General features: G+C 38.5%; 1 protein-coding gene across 3 annotated transcripts; it reads right to left on the reverse strand.

Moving 5' to 3' along the window:
* Positions 1–316: 316 nt before the first annotated feature.
* On the reverse strand, positions 317–4,366 carry SRSF1 (serine and arginine rich splicing factor 1). Of its 3 annotated transcripts, XR_004141842.2 has the most exons (5): positions 3,777–4,364; positions 3,178–3,362; positions 2,642–2,814; positions 1,754–1,872; positions 317–837 (listed from the first exon to the last, which is right to left on the reverse strand). XR_004141842.2 is itself a non-coding variant. In XM_031468074.2 (4 exons), the coding sequence occupies exons 1-4, from the start codon at positions 3,968–3,970 to the stop codon at positions 1,834–1,836; spliced, it is 591 nt and encodes a 196-aa protein (XP_031323934.1). In that variant the 5' UTR covers positions 3,971–4,366; the 3' UTR covers positions 317–1,833. The 3 variants fall into 3 exon arrangements, 2 of the variants coding, with proteins under 2 accessions (XP_031323934.1, XP_010988693.1); XM_031468074.2 differs by having other exon boundaries at positions 317–1,872; positions 3,777–4,366; XM_010990391.3 differs by having other exon boundaries at positions 317–2,433; positions 3,777–4,325.
* Between the last annotated feature and the right edge of the window lie 12,761 nt (positions 4,367–17,127).

Raw genomic sequence — 17,127 nt, forward strand, 5'->3', positions numbered from 1 at the left:
AATAAGCAGCATCTATAAACTTTTAATCAGTTTTTAATCAAACTATTGGAAGCATTATCATTCAGACTAAATTGCTCCCTCATTTACCATATTACACACAACTGCCTTACTCTCACCTTTTCTCATCTTTCCCTGAAGATTTTTTATAATTAACAATAAGACATGGCTAATACCATTTATTAGAAATTACCTCTTAAGAACCTTTAATTTACTAACACATAAACACAAGAGACAGAATCTTACCAACTTAAAGTATTAACTGAGACTAGTCACCCAGTAAAAAAAATCTTACAAGAGGAAAAAGGACAACCATGCATAGTTTTTTAAAAAATGTTTATTTTTTTTCAAAGAAAAACGGCAATAGCCAATTGGAAACCTACTTATTCTTCAACTCCAATTTTGTTTTCTTTAAATTTAGAAGTGACTTACTGATTTACTATTTTAAACAAACCCCCCCTTTCCCCTTTAAATGTTTACCATCTACTCGTGCTGAATCCTTCCAAGGAGATTGCTCCAGCGTATATCTCCAGGTCCTCGCTTTGCTCCTTTTACCAAAAAATGCAAAACAAATTCCATCGTGCATCTTAAGGGCTCCAATCGTCAAAAATAGGAAAAAAAAAAATCTTTGGAATAGCCAATTAAGTTGAATAAAAAAAAAAAAGAAATCCACACGAATGCGGTTTGGTTGGGGCAGGAATCCACTCCTATGTTCCTGGTAATCTGATCCCGCTCCATGAATCCTTGTAATTCATCCTCCCTATCCTATCCACATTATGATTTGAATCCAATGATCCAGCTCCAAGGATTGGGATCCAGTGAGCCCTCTCCAATCCAAACCTTTATAACCAGCAAAACCAAAAAAGAGGAGGCAAAATGTTAGATACTGTAATCAAAAAAGGTTTCTGGGGAATGATGAGTTATGTCTGTCATCAGTTTAACAGATGTACATCAATAACTATCAAATTCCCCAAAACAAGTTTCTGAATGGTGTTCAGATAAATTTTAGAAACTTAATCATCATAGAGACTAATTGGAAGAAGCATTTTATATTTACAGTTCAACTGATAATGCCAACACTTGTTACTGTACAGCGTATTACAGGTTTTGTGGTTGCAAAAAGTTATGTAGTTGAAAAGTTTACTGGTATTGCTACCCACCTAAGTCTAAACTAAATCTAATGCTCCCATTTGCAATTTAATCCGTAAATTAAAGTGTTTTAAACATATGAATCAATTATGAATATTAGTTTAAAGGGGAAGGTGAGACTTAAAAGTATTCCCAACTAGATTATCTACACCAATACGTTGGAATTCTATATTCTGCTTTCATTTTGTCTTAAAAAAAATGAAGTAGCAACGCTATATCAGTCACACAGAGGACATGCAGATTTAGCAGTATTGATATTATACTCTATCTGGTTGGAATTAAAGACACCCTGTACCCACATGTACACCAACAGCAGGTCACACATTAACAGTTGTAACTAAGCACTGTGACAAATTAGCCAGTTCTTCCCACATTAGTCCCTATTAAAACAAAAAAGGGAAGGGAGCAAAATTGTTACAAAATGGGCAATGTAATTTTGCCACAATTGCCAAGGTTTAAAGAGCAAAGCAATTGTAGCTAAAGATAACTGCATAAGACGTTTGCAAGTGTTTTAAGGTAGATGTATATAATTACTTTTAACCCTTGCTTTTTAGTATAAGGTCAATACTGCCAATTTCATCTGTGACAATAGCACTTGGAGTCATACCATTGCCTCCATTATTGATCTGATCCTCCTCAATCCTCCTTTTGACAATCCTAAAATGATTGAAATGTGCTCCACAATCCTTAATCCAAAGCATTCTTAATCCATCTCTTCAGATATGTCTACAGAAAGACACATGAAAAGCAAGATAAACATAAGAACTTCCCCAGGTAAGATAATCACAAACACCCCACATCCCAGATTCACACAAACCAGAGCAGAATAGACATTTACACAATATCACAGTCTGAAGAGCATGGAACGTTAACTAAATTTAAACAATCCTGTCTATGACATCACTTAAAATACAATTTATCAGACATGAGGGGAATGTAGATGTTAGGAGCAAGGGGATATTACACAAGAATGCAATTCAACACTTTAGCCCATTCTGAACAAAACAGTTTGAATTAAAAAATTAAAAGATTGTACTGAGTAAAGGAAAACTGTATACAACATGGGTTCTACAAAAAGTGTCACCAATCATCTTATGTACGAGAGCGAGATCTGCTATGACGGGGAGAATAGCGTGGTGATCCTCTGCTTCTCCTTGGGGAATAACTGCGACTCCTGCTGTTGCTTCTGCTACGGCTTCTGCTACGACTACGGCTTCGAGATCGAGATCTTCCATAACTTGGACTTCTGGGCCCATCAACTTTAACCCGGATGTAGGCAGTTTCTCCCTATTGAATAGACAGAACTTTCGATTGAAAGATCTAAGCTTTCACCTGTCTTCAGGCATGCTGAATGAATACAATGTAGCTAAAATCAGAAATCTGGCACTTTACTGGGTTTATTTGGACACTCTTGCCTGAATCTTACCTTCAAATTCCACTGTTAAGACCACTGTATCCAATTCTGGCCAAAGAAAAGAATAATTGTATAACCTACCTCATGAGATCTAAACTTAGTGTTATCCAGTTTTCGAACTGCATAGGTCATATCTTCTTTCCGTACAAACTCCACGACACCAGTGCCATCTCGGTAAACATCAGCATAACATACATCACCTGCTTCACGCATGTGATCCTTCAAATCCTGCCAGCTTCCACTTGGAGGCAGTCCTGAAAAAGTGATTTTTTTCCAATACCGATTACCCTAAATTTCTCATTATACTTAAAATCTACTTTAGAACAAACGTTACTTTAAAATTAACGATTATATTTAACATCCTGGGTTAAAGAGCTGTTAAAAGATTCCGGAATGAAAAGCCCAAAATTATTTGTAAAGGACATTCTAGGTACTGCAACCTAATCTGCTAAATCTCAATGCAGTAATCCTTGCTTACTAAATTCACCCAAAGAATTGAAGTAATCTGAGACTTGGCATAAAAACTCGCATTTGTCAAACTGGTCGTGCAAGGAAAACTTTTGCAGAAAGTGGCTTTCTGCCCTTTTTCATCAATCCGCACTTAACAGTCAACTCACCAGAGACAACCACTCTGTTTTCAGAACGCCTGGATGGGGGGCCATAGCGGCCTCGAGGAGCCCCGCCACCTCCACCCCCGCCGCCGCCTCGGCCTGTACCACGGCCACTTCGAGGAAACTCCACCCGCAGACGGTATCCATCGTAATCATAGCCGTCGCGACCATACACAGCGTCTTCCGCGTCTCTGCGTGATCACAGAAGACAGAGGTAAGAAAAGAGGACCGGGAGGGGAGGCTAACCCCGTCGGGAGCTAGCGGCCCCCTGCACATGCGCACCCGGGGCGGAGAGCCCACATGCGCTGCATAATAGGAATGGCCCCTCCCCCACCCATAAGCACGCCAGGCTCCTGACCACTACACCAGCCCTCAGCGCCTCAGTTTCCCGCTCCGGGCCTGCGAGTAGGCTCTGGGGACGTCCGTGGGGCCCAGCCACCATAGAAGGCACACCGACTCAGCTCCTTACTCGACTCCTTCACAGGCGGTATCGTCTTGCCCCCGACCTAAGAGCCTATCTCCCCATTCTCTACGTGAAGGCCTTGGAGCCTTCCCCAGCTACTTCAACCTATTTCCTCAAGGCCGCGAGCCCTGGGCCGCCTCACCGCGGGTCCTCGAACTCAACGAAGGCGAAGGGCGGTCCTCCGCGGCGATTCTTCAGATCGATGTCGCGAATAGCACCGTATTTGTAGAACACGTCCTCAATGTCCTTGGTTCGGATGTCTGGAGGTAAGTTACCCACGTAGATGCGGCAATCGTTGTTCCCTGCCGGGCCACGAATCACACCACCTCCCGACATGGCGGCGACGAAAAGCGCGGACTCGAGAACAGGCCTTCCCACCAAGCCTAGCGAACAGCAGAGCGAGTCCGCAGCGACACCACGTCTCCCGCGGCCCCTCCAAAATGGCGCCTTTATCAGCTCGGCGCACGGATATGGGGGGAGGGAGGAAGAGAAGCGGGAGGAAGCAGCTATCCGACCTCACTACGCACGCGCAAGAGCGTAACGGGTGCTGCGAAAGGTACGCTTACGCACGCGCGACGTCACCCTCCGCGCGAAGGGAAAAAAAGTTCCCGCGTTTCCGTTGTGTCGAGAGGTTTGCTAACGGAGTGACCAGCCGTGTGGTAGGAGTTAAATACAGAGCCGTCTTAAAAGGGGTTATTAACCCCTGTCGAGTCTTTAAAAATAGTCAATTTCCCCAGGAGTGGGTCTCTTAAAGCAACGGCGCCTTGGAAGGATTTGGTGAAACCTAGCCTAAAAGCTTTGTCCCATCATGCTCTGCGGTGTTAACGGCCTTTGGCGGGAAAGACTCCCGGAGGCGGAGTCAAAGGGGGAGGGACCAGGCGGTTGCTCCGGAAACGGGGCGGTCCTCGGAGAGTGCGCCTAGTCCAGGAATTGCGTGGACCGTGGTTCAACGCAGAATAGAGGCGTGACTGTCTGCTCGCCCTATCTCCTGCGAACTGGCCTTGGGCTGCTTAAACAAGTGTCCAGTGTAGGGGAACCCAGCTTAGATTCCTTAGTAAATATTCTACACCAAGTACCGTTCCACCTTCGGTTCGGAACTGAACTTTTGTATGTAGAGCTCAGTTCAACCCTCCTTGTGCTAGTGGCGGCGGTGATTCGTGCTCTCACCGGTTACTGGTGGTACCTGCCAACCAGGACGCAGACCCCCGCTTCTCTTTAATCGCCTGTCGCTAGGCCCAGCGCAGTGGAGAGGTCCAGTGAAGGTCTGCAGAATGAATTGTGCCTGTTATTTCTCCAATCCCTTTAAAAGAACGAGAAAAAGCACGGGCTTCCGTCTGTATTGCAGAGTTCTGAAATTCCTTCCTTTTTTTGAACTCACTACCGAGCCTCTCGGGTAATATGAATGAGCACAGTGGATATGTGACCACTGGACACCACAGTTGCTGCTCAGGACTGATCCCGCAAGCATACTGGCCCAGGGAGATAAGAACTTTTTACATTTTTTTCCACAGAGAAATCTGAAATCTGGATTTTTGTGTGAAATGCTGAGAGTTTTAAATGTTAGTGAGGAATTCAAATTAAAAAAAAAAGCAAACCCAACCCTGCAGTCATAAATATGGTAAAATAGATCTGCACCGTGAGTTTAAGGATGATTTTCTTCATGTTATGTATTTATTTGCAACAATCCCTCTCCCCAAGGATATGAGGCAGTTTGCAAATATACCATAAAACATTAAAACTGGTTGGAGAAATCGGGGGCAAAATAAGGAGGAAGGATTAAGACGAAGTCATGGATAAGGTTAGCACACAAAATGCATTCAGTAGTAATCTGGTTAGTTCCCAGAGATGGACTGCAGATTTGACTCTGGTCTTCCCAAAAGTCACAGTAAAGAAGGGAAAATAGTATGTACAAAATCCAAAGTACTTTTGAGATTCATGTATATATATGTGATTTAGGAGTAGGGCATGTTTTCATAGTTCTCAAAGTTGATTGAATGTATTTTACAAATGTCTCTCAATAATCCCAATATACAAATTTAATTTACTCCTTGACAGATCCACAGAGGATCTTTGGTAGTCCTTGAAATCTCTGTGATAGTTTCCAAAATTGTGTGTATATGTGCGTGTACTTTTTTGTCTATCCTGTGGACAATCCTTCAATGATCCACTTTTAAACTGAGCTTTTAATTTTAAAAAAGAAGACCCTGGTAATTTTTAAAATGAGAAGCTGACCAAAAGGGACTCTTTTGACAAATTTATTCAATTTCTAGCACTGTCCTATTCAGTTAGTAGCAGAAGAGAGAGAGGTTTTGGTTTTTTTTTTTAACATATTGCAGGCATATCATGTATGGATTTTTTCATTCAGTAGTTACTTATTGAGCACATTTTCTTTCTGTTCTAACTTTTATCCATCCATTTATAATTATTCAGATTCATCTTCTGCCGATTAATATTAAATCATTGATAACTGAAGTGATTTAAACATAGGTGCTTTTAATTTCAAAGCATTTTCATTCCAGAAAAATAAGAAAACCATGAATTTGATTTATTTTTGTCGAATTTAATGTAATCATTTGTGATTTTGTTCAGTTCAGAAGAATACAAGGTAGAATTTAATATAGAATGAATAGAACACTCTTGTTTCTCTATTGGCCTCTTTTACTGTACTTAAATGTACCTAGATTGTAGGTTCTGGGGTCTATGACAAGGTCAGGATGTAGCAGGAAAAGTCTGGATGGCTGTTTATCAAGGAGGTCTCCTAAGATGACATTAGTTTAGAGATGATTACGTTTTAGGGTGTGATCGTCTACTGTCACTGCCCCAGAGTTGATTAGCATCCTTTAATCCACCAGGGTGAAAAAGGAGAAAGCAAATGAAGCAAACCACTTGTTCATTTGTTGGGGCAGTGGGGTGAGGCAAGCAAATCATGCCGTTTCTTAGTAAATAAGGAATCAAAACAGTGAGGTGAATCAAATTTTGAGAGATACTTCATTCAGGTCATGGTGAGGCCTAATAAATGGATTTTGTGTCCCTGTTCCCTGAACAGTGCTGGTTAAAGATAGGCTAATCTTGAAAGATTTCTCCAAACAATGTACTAGACAGTTGATTAGATTTCTGCTGGCTGGATTACAACTACTTTGTTTTGCTTCATGAAGTTACAGCCTCACTTTTTTTTTCCCCCTTTATCTAAAGCAAGTGCTTTTTTTTTTTTTTTTTTTTTTTTTGGTTTGGAGAGGAAAGAGGTAATTAAGTTTGTTTATTTACTTTTTTCAAAGTGTCAGTATTGGGAATTGAACCCAAGACCTTGTACATGCTAAGTGCCTACTTTACCACTGAGCTACACCCTCCTCACCCTGTATCCTTATCTTAATTAGGGCTTTAGAGTGTTTCTAAATCCCTGAGTTACACATTCACAGTTTTATGGATTGCCCCCACAACCAGCTAATTTATTAAGTATGGATTTTACCAGTTTAATTAGAAGAAGCTGGCTTATTTTCAACACTGTTGCTGTTTTTAATAAAGTTATTTCCTCAAAAAGAAACTTTTTAAATGCTTTTGATTCAGTCCAGTAAGTGTAAACTAGTGTCAGCATATACTTTACCCTGGAAATAATTACTTGGGGGAAAAAAAGGGAAAGAAAGAAATTCAAAGAGTTAGTTACTATAAGAATTGAAATCACAAGACCCAGTTTTTCAGTCATTTTCCCAAACACTTTAAATCTCTATACTTGTGGTGATAGTTACCCAACTGTAAATATACTAAAAAAAAAATCATTGAATTTTACAATTAAAGCAAGTGAACTGTATGGTATGTAAATTATAACTCAATAGATTTTTTTTTTTAAGTGACTGGGGAAAAAAATATCTTGACAGTCAGCAAAATCACTCTAGTTACAATTCCTCTAAAGGCATTATTGGGGCTGGGGCGTGTTCCAGGGTAATTTGCACTGAAATATGGCTTCCCTAATCTGGAAATTCTGTTTTCAGCATTTATGTGTTAATCTGTATTGTTCTTTCTGGAGATAACTTAATTTATTTTTATTAAGTAAAGAGACACAGAGATTAGGAATGCTTGATTCCACTTTGTATAGGAATTACCTCCAGGAACAGTTCACTTGCATAATTCTTTAGTCCCGTGTTCCACTTGTTTTAGTGATTAATATTCTCTGAAAAAGGAAGAAATAATATACTATATCTTTTTATTTCATTTCTGTCTGTCTCATCTTCCCTAGTTAACTATGTTAAGGACAGATTTCTGCTGTAACTCCCTTTATTACCAGGAAATTCTGTTAAAAGGAATACTATTGACTATTTACTGACTGCTCTTTGAAAAAGGTGGGACGTTAGATGAGCAGAATGTTGTTTCTATGGAAACTCCATCATGTTTCTGTTACTGGGTAGACACAATGGGTACAAGGACTGTTTTTCATTTCACAGTGTAATAATGACGGCCACTTTTCAAGCCCAAATAAATCATCAGTAATAGAGTCTTGATAATCTTGTTTTAAGACTGGCCTCCTTCATTCTTTGATTTCTTTTTGTTTTATTTTTGGCTAATTCTTCCCATCTTTCTTGACACATTATCAATAACAATAGGATGTGATTTAGCCAGAAAACAGCTCTTAAAATGATCTTTTACAAAGAGATATATTTTTACCATGTCTCTCTCTTCCTATTAATATTACTCCCCCTCTCCCTCTTTCTGCTTAGTTCTTTTCTCTTAAAAATTAAAACTCCAGTTCATCGTATTGTGCATTTCCTAATTGGAGTAAATGGATGTTTAAAGAATTATATTAAGAATATGGCAGATGTTCTTTACTTGCTAAAGATGCTACCTTTTTTGGCAATTTAATCTTATAGTGTGAGTCCCATATAAGTGTTAGCTATTAGTAGTAGTAATAGTGATGTTATATGTTAATACTTCTGTCAAGTATATTAGAAATAATTTCAATAATTTTTTTATTTGAAGTTTTGAGAGTGTGACTGTTTTTTCCCTTTATTGTTTTAATAGCTAGGTTGGCCGAAAGCTCTCAGAATTACTTGTCTAAATTTGCTTGCAGAGTTGAGTAGTTGCAACCTAGACTACATGGCCCACAAGCCTAGAACATTTCCTGTCCGGCTCTTTATAGAAAAGGTTTGCCAACCTCTGACCAAGAGGGGAAAACCTGCTTTTGTAATTTTTGCTTAAACCTAACTCGGAAACTCAGTTTTGTCATGTTCTCTCTCTCGTAGGTGTTTTCGATGGGGAATATCTTATATTGTCAGTAGTTGTAAACATAAGTAATACACTTTTTCAAGTGATACATTTCTTACACATGCTTCACCAGCCATTACTACAGTCTAATGCTAAGGTACCCTGCCTGTCTGCCCAGCTGAGATGAGGAGGTGCTGCCCTACTCCAATTGGTTGCATTTTTTTTTTTTTTTGGAGTCTAGTAGACTCACAATTGCTCATTGTACAAGTGCAGGTTTCTGCAACCGTTCTTGCATTGAAATAATGTTGCATGCAAAGAGTCCATAACAGGTTTTGTTCTAAGTATCTATTAAAGTTCATTCACTGTGATCTGTAAGTGAAATTTCCAAAATTTATAGATTGTGACCCACAGTTCTGGGAGCCCACCAGATTTCTGGCTGGTACAGGTACCACTATGCTGGCTCCAGAGGACTACTCAGTGTGGATACCTGTGTCGTCTACAGTCTAGACCCATGCCCATGGGTCCTTCCTTATCTGGCTCCCATCTGCCTCCATGTGGTCAGGAGCTACCCTGCTCACCAGCTGCAATTCCTTCCTAGTTAATTTCTATTCTTTGTGAAATCCAGAATCCAGAGGAGAAAAAATTCTTTCCCTTGATTCAGAGTCCCAACAGAACAATTTCATCAGGTCATAAAGGGCCAACATGGATATATTTTCCAACATCTGGATTGTTCACAATTAATACCACATGTGAAACATTCTCACTACATAGTCAAGGTTGAACCTCATCAGCCAAACGTGGTCCTGTACATTTTTCTTTCTCCAGTTCCAGTTCTTCTAGTAAGTGATGAAAAACACATTTGAATATCCTTTATGTGGTCTCCTGGATCTGTTTCTGATATAGTGCAAGTCACAGCTTAAACAAGAACATACGCATCCCCACAAAAACAGCCATATCCATATTAAGATAAATATTTCTATCTATATGTTCCAGATCCCCCATAATAACTTTGCAGTGGTATAGCATGTCTTTGCCAAAAATAATGATTTATATGCCCGAGTAATATATTCAGCTTCTCAGCCTAAAATATCTGCAGTCAGAAAAAAAGCTTTCTTTATAATTTTTCCCAAGGTGAGTAAGTGGGTGTTGCTTTAAATTTGTGCATATGGAGAGCTCCATTATGTAGGCTTCCTAACACAAAAGAAACAGTCTAAAGGATTATTCAGATCTTCCATCTTTATAGATACAATAACTGCTTTCCACCTTAAAATGTGTTTTCCTAGCTTCAACTAAATTCAGGTTTAAAAAAAAATTATAGGCATTTCTGTTAATGTTTTACCAAGTCACAGTTCTAAAACATTTCTTATAAATTCTTAGTTTGCAACAGAACTTATGAACATTTGGGGTTCTAGTTCTAGTTCCCATCTGACAGTGTACTCTTAAAATTCTCTAATTGCTCTTAAGAGAATATATTTCTCTCCAATCAAGGAGACTGTCTCTCAACCTCTGTGACTTTAAAATCCCACCAAAAAGAGCCCCCTTTTACTGTGAGCTGTACAAACAGCTAGACCAAGCTATTTGCCGTCCAGCACAGCCTCCCCCCACCAGGCTGGCTTATAATTTGGTATCCCTTCAAACTGATATTCTTTAAATTTCTCAACTTACTTATACTTGAATAGAGAGGATATTTAAATGTTTTTCTCTTAATAGAAAAAGTAAAGAACAACAACAAAAAGAATATATTTCTCTGGATGTTTATGTACCAATTTGTATTTAAAGTATTTAAATGCCAAAGCCATCCCTTGACAGACTCACAGTATTCCCTGCAGAGCTTCAAGCATTTTTCAGCCTTTGTCTTAAATAAAAGTAAGTACTTGTTTGGGGATGGTATAAAGTGATAGAAGCTCTCACTAAGCATGATCTGCACCACACCATGTTATTAAAGTGGTTCTCAGAGTTGACACCACTATATTTAGAGATACCTAGACCAAACGACTTCTGTTAGGTAAAGCTTCAATAATAAAATAATCCCAGAAAGCTCAGTGGCTTAACAAATAGCCAGGGTTTACTTCTTTCTTATGTTACTTATTGGCAACCACAGGTTGACAGAGTCATTACTCTACAGATCTTATTCTGGAATCCGGAAATCTGGTGCTGTGGAAAAATGGGCTTTGAACAAGACGGGTATTTGTTTAAATCCCCTATACCATTTACTACCTGTGTGATGGCTTGAATAACTCCCTTAACCTATTTAAGCCTCTGTTTCTTCATCTATAAAATGAAGGGGTGGGGAGTGGTAATAATAATACTTCTAGGATTGTTGTGAAGATTAAATAACCTGCAGAAATCAACTCTGCACAGAGAGGTTTTCTGTAATTACCAGTGGCTCTTATTCAAGCTCTACACCCCTTGGATTTTCAACATTTGTGGTTTGGATGTTGGTCCACTTTACTCCCCTTTAGAAGAAGGAAGAAGTTAAACTCAAGTAAGTCTGTCTTGTGACTAATTTGGTATTGTGGATAGACAGCTTAGTGGAAAAGACAGTTGAAGGTCTTGTCTACATTAAATTTTGTTTGTTTTTGTCTGCTTGTTGGGTTTCTTTTTTTTCTTTTTTCTTTTCTTTTTTTGAGAGAGGAGATATAGCCTATGCTGAAAAAAAAGTTGAGAAATCCCTTCTATGTATCACATAAAGAAACAAAAGTACCCCTGGCCCTGCAGGATGCAGCCTCTTCTGGTCTCCAAATATGTAACTGGAGGAAATATGATGGAGCTCTTCTGCTCTTCTAGGTTTCTGAGGAATGTCTCCCTTGTGGGCTGGATGATAAAAACCTCCTGATCAATGTACTGCTTTTCTTTGTTGCTCAGGGCTTATCTATGTTCTTCTTCTTCTTCTTCTTTTTTTTTTTTTTTTTTTAAATCAACTAGCTGGGAAAACATCTCAGGTTCTCCCTTGCTAATCTGTTTGGTGGGCTGTGCAGGAGCCTGTTCTTGGGAAAGTACAGACTGGAGTTAAGCAATCTGAATTTGAATCCTGACACCTCCACTTACTAGTTGTATCATCTGGGGCATCTAAATTAATCTTCTTTTGTTCAGTGATTCATCTATTTGTATATTCACTCTCAATCAGAACATTTATGGAGCACTTCCCACTATGCCAGGAACCTAGGTTGGACCTCAGAGGTACAAACATAAGGGAATATAACACCTGTCCCGGACAGTGTGCCCTTGGTCTACCATAGTAGCCTACAACTTTCCTGACCACTCATACCATCAGTAAAACTTCTGAGCACAAGCCCTTCATGTATGTACATTTTGATATAGTTTATACATGACTTCTTCACCATTATATTGTACACATAATAAGACATTTGGTTAAAAAATGTATAGTATATGACATACCACCTAGATGCATACTCCCAAGTTTATTTTATTTATTTTTGGGGGGAGGTAATTAGGTTTCTTTCTTTCTTTGTCAGGGTACTGGGGATTGAACCCAGGACCTCATGCATGCTAAGCACACACACTACCACTGAGCTATACCCTCTCCACCTATATACCCAGTTTTAGAGGCTACTGGCCTAGCGGTAAGCTTTTCTGAATTTCACTTTACTCATCATTAAAACTGTGATGATGAACTCTTTTTCATTTCATTCACTTAACTAATTTCACTGAATACTTTGCAGTGTTAGACTCTATCTGAAGGACTAGAGAGTGCTAAATGTCAATTGTGTTTTTTAAAGTCTAAAGGGAGACTCTGTTGGGGGGGATACTATTTATACTTACTTATGTTTTAACTGATATTTAATACAAGTGGCCTTTTGTACTTGCAGGTTCCATATCTGCATATTCAACCAACAATGGATTGAAAATATTTGAAAAAAAAATTCCCTGAAAGTTTCAAACAGCAAAACTTGAATTTTGCTGTGTGTTTGCATAACTATGTACATAGCATTTACATTGTATTAGGTGTTATAAGTGATGAAATGAAGTTATTTCTAGGCAGGAGAAGAAAAATTAAACATAAAATCCTCTCTGCACCTTTGAGCCACCACCCCCTCCCCTTTAGCATACATTGTGCATCTACATTATACATTAACTAGATCCCCTTAGACGACACAGGAATGCCTACTCACCAAAAAAAAAAAAAAAAAAAAGCGATTTCCTCCTGGTGCCAGCAAGTTTACTCCTTGGGAGATAACACTTCTTTCTCAATCCTGTAAGGGATCACAATAACCCACTACTCACCTTGTAGGACTATGCAAGATGTCAATACCTTACGTTGATGTATAACCCTTCGTCTCAAAAACTTAATATAACTGTGCCTTGACCTCTAACAGGTGGAACAGTCCTCAGAGCTTTCTGAAAGACTGTCTAATCCTCAGGTTGGCTTGATTAAAATTTTCCATTTCCTTCTTAGATTGACTACTGAATAATTTTTGTTGACATAGCATCTAGAGATGATTTAATGTATACAGAAGGATGTGTTTAGATTATATGCAAATACTATGCCACTTTATATAAGGAATTTGGGCATCCACAGATTTTGAGATCCACAGGGAGTCCTGGAACCATCCCCCGTGGATACTGGATACTGAGGGATGACTGCATATTAATATTCTTAAGTTTTAAAACCTATTTTTTTAAAACTTAAAAATCTTGATAACTACTAATCTAATCATGTGTTACATAAAGATAAGATCCATTAATTTTACTTATTCTATGATTAATGTTAAATTAATACTTATGTTGGGGGGAGGGTACAGCTCACTGGTAGAGTGCATGCTTAGTGTGCATGAGGTCTTGGGTTCAATCCCCATTACCTCCATTAAAAAAAATAAACCAAACCGCCTCTGCCCAAAATAAAATAAAATAAAATAAAATTTATGTTTAAAAGATTAAATCCTCATTTAGCATATTCTATAAGTGGTTCATCAAATTTCATTAAACATTTAAATTAATTACACATTTAATGTATCTGATTCTCTCAAACACCTCAATATATATATATATATTTTTTTTTTGCTTTTTTGGGGTGGGGGATAATTAGGGTTTTTAAATAAATTTTTATTTTAATGGAGGTACTGGGGAATTGAACCCAGGACCTCATGCATGCTAAGCATGCACCCTACCACTGAGCTATACCCTCCACCACCCCACCTCAAATTCTTATCATTAGTTCTACATTAGTCAGTCACCTCTAGGTGTGACTCCTAGAGCACTACAAAACTGATCTATCAAGAATGTTGCTTCTGCTACCACAGTCAAGCAAATGGAGATCAGGAGGCCAGAACCTGAAATATTGAGAGAAAAAAACTTCTCAGTGCACTGCCTAGAATGCTCTTCAGGGATCACAGAGCTGGGGTTAGGAAGCTGCAGGAGCCACCACCACCATTGCCTCGTCGCTGGGTTGTACTATTTGGATGCTGATGCTCCTGCTGCAACTGCTTCTCAACACCCAAGAAGCTAGAGACTGGATACTGTCAACCCCAGATTTTACCAGCACTACACACTGCAAAATGTGTGGAAGATGGATCCTGCCACACTTCTGTCTTCTCTCTTTTTTGATCATTGTTGCTCATATGTGTATTGTGATTCTTCTAAGTGAACTGAAGCCTCCATGAGGAAAGATGTCATGATTTCTTTGTATTTTTTCAGCACAGGCACACAGAATTGCTCAGTAAAAACACATTGACGCTTGAGTATTCAATGTATTGATATTTGATACTGTCATTTTGATGCCTTGGTGTTGATTGATTATTCTAATCTCCCATCTCCATCAGCTCAACTTCCACTGTATCAACCATAAGCAAATGAGCATGCACAGTAAGTACTATCGAAGAACCGAATCACTTCCATTGGCAGTTGGTCAGAGACATCCATTGTAGACATTACTGTATCACTATAAAACATCTGCTGATGATAGATGTTTAGTAGTAGTTGCCTACAAAAAGAAAGTTCTACAGTTTGTTGGATTGGGGCACCAGTACACCTAACTTCACATACACCCAGAGCCCTAGCTGCACAGGTGTGTTGGGAATGGTACCCATGTATAACACTCATGGCCATCAAGCAAATTTAATATAATGGCAAATTTCCTATAAAGAAAAATAACATTACTCACCAACTCAATACCTGTAAAATTCTATTTAGGAAATTAACCAAATTCTCTTCGACTTCAGATAAAATCACAAGTATGAATCAAAACTTTTCAAGCAAAAGCGTAATTCTAGAAGATGTCTGATTTTAAGATTGCAGAGTATGGGCATTTCTGTCCCATTCTTATCTGAAAAACATACAAGTACAGAAATCAGAAATAAAACTCAGTCTTTGATGAAACTGGAAGACATCTTAAGTCATACAGGAAAGTGGAAAAAGTAGAAACTGGAAGTAGAAAGAAGATGAGTGACTTGGCAGATCGGCAGAGTCACAGGAGGGCAAAACTGGGCACCCTAAACTACAAGCTGAATTCCCACATGAAACCCACAAAAGGCTCAGAAACAGGGGTTCCAGGTACCTGAGTGGGTGAGGCTAACACAGGAGAATCTCTGGAAAAGTTCAGTTTGACCAAAAAGGACAGAATTGTAGCCAGCTCTTCCTACAGTGAAATCCTGCCCATATATGGTGCTTTCATTTAACTTTTTAGCACCTTACTCGTAAATATAGATGGTCAGTCAAAGGCTGCTAGACATTTAAGGAAAATGTCTAACAAGAAAGAGAGAGACTAAAGTGAATAAATAGGAAAAAAAGAGTCTGGGCATGTGCATGTGGTGTATATATAAAATAACCATGGAATAAAAAGCACTTTTGAAAATCCAAAATATGATAGTAAAAAACTAAATATTAAAGAAAAAACTAAACAGAAGAGTTAAAAAAATAAAATCAAGAAGACCTCTCAGAAATCAGGACAGAAAAGCAAACAGATGACAATAAGGAGAGAAAGGATAAGAAAAGTAGGGGATTAATTCAAGAAGTTTAAAAGCTACTAAGGAGTGTTCCAAAAAGGCAGAATGGTAAAGAGAATATTATCAAAGAGATACATTTCCAAGAATGAAAGGATATGAATCTACAAATTGATAGAGATCACCAAATGTTCAGCACCATGAACAAAAAGAAGACCCTCACCAAATTATATCATTGTAAAATTTTAGAATACCATAGATAAAGTATTCTCAAAGCATTTAAAGGAAAAAAAAAATAGATCACATACAAACCTCCTCCCCGCTCCCCACCCCAGGTGTTAGAATATCATTAGTAATAACACTGGAAACTAAAACAGTAACAAGCAATAATGGAGCAATTCCTCTATATTTCCTGGTGAAAATTTATTTTCAGTGTTCAGTTCAATACTGAACCAAATTCTCAATCATGAATGTAGCCAAAATTTGCAGGGCTGAATCTTCCATTCACTATTTCTCAGGAAGGTGCTGGAGCATATGTTCCACTAAAAGAAAGAAGTAAACCAAGAAAAAGGGACATTGGATGCATGGAACAAGAGGTTTAGAGAGAGAGAGAGAGAGATAAAGGAAATTTCCAGCATGATGTCAAAGGGTAGAGGCAAGAGGATAATTCTGTAGCTTCCTTAGAAGACAGCTAGTCTAGATTGAATTGGACAATGAAAAAGTGAAGGTGTGGTGTCTCTAGCAGGGGAAAAAGTAACAAATAGATCATTGACAAAAACTGTGTAAAACTTGTATTGAAACATTTCAATATTTGGGAGTATTGCAAGATTTAACTCTAAGTTCAAAGTAATGTGCATGAAAAATGAGGTTGGTATATCCATACAATGGAATATTACTCAACATTGAAAAGAAATGAGCTATAAAAAGACATGGATGAATCTTAAATGCATATTGCTAAGTTGACGAAGCCAGTCTGGAAAAAATCTACATCCTATGTGATCCCAATTATAGGATATTCTGGGAAAGACAAAAACTGTAGAGATGGTTAACAGATTAGTGGTTGTCAGGGGCTCAGGATAAGGGGAGTAGAGTAGGTGAAACACATAGGGTATTTTTTAGGGTGGTGAAAATATTCTATATGATACTGTGCATACAAGACACAAAACCCATAGAATTTTGTCAAAAGCCCATGGAATTTTACAGCACAAAGTATCAAGTTTAATGCATACAAGTTTTAAATATCATTGAGGAGTTTTGGGGAACCGAGCATGAAATGCAGAGTGTGACAGAAGAATCTGCTTATGTTGCAAATATATGAAGCACCCTCTGAAGGGGATAGGGGAATAAAGGTCTGATCTAAGTAACTTTGGAAATGAGTGGTGTCTATAAAGCTAAAGGCAA

This window comes from Camelus dromedarius, chromosome 16, assembly GCF_036321535.1.
Source record: "Camelus dromedarius isolate mCamDro1 chromosome 16, mCamDro1.pat, whole genome shotgun sequence".
In the NCBI taxonomy this organism is placed as follows: Eukaryota; Metazoa; Chordata; class Mammalia; order Artiodactyla; family Camelidae; genus Camelus; species Camelus dromedarius.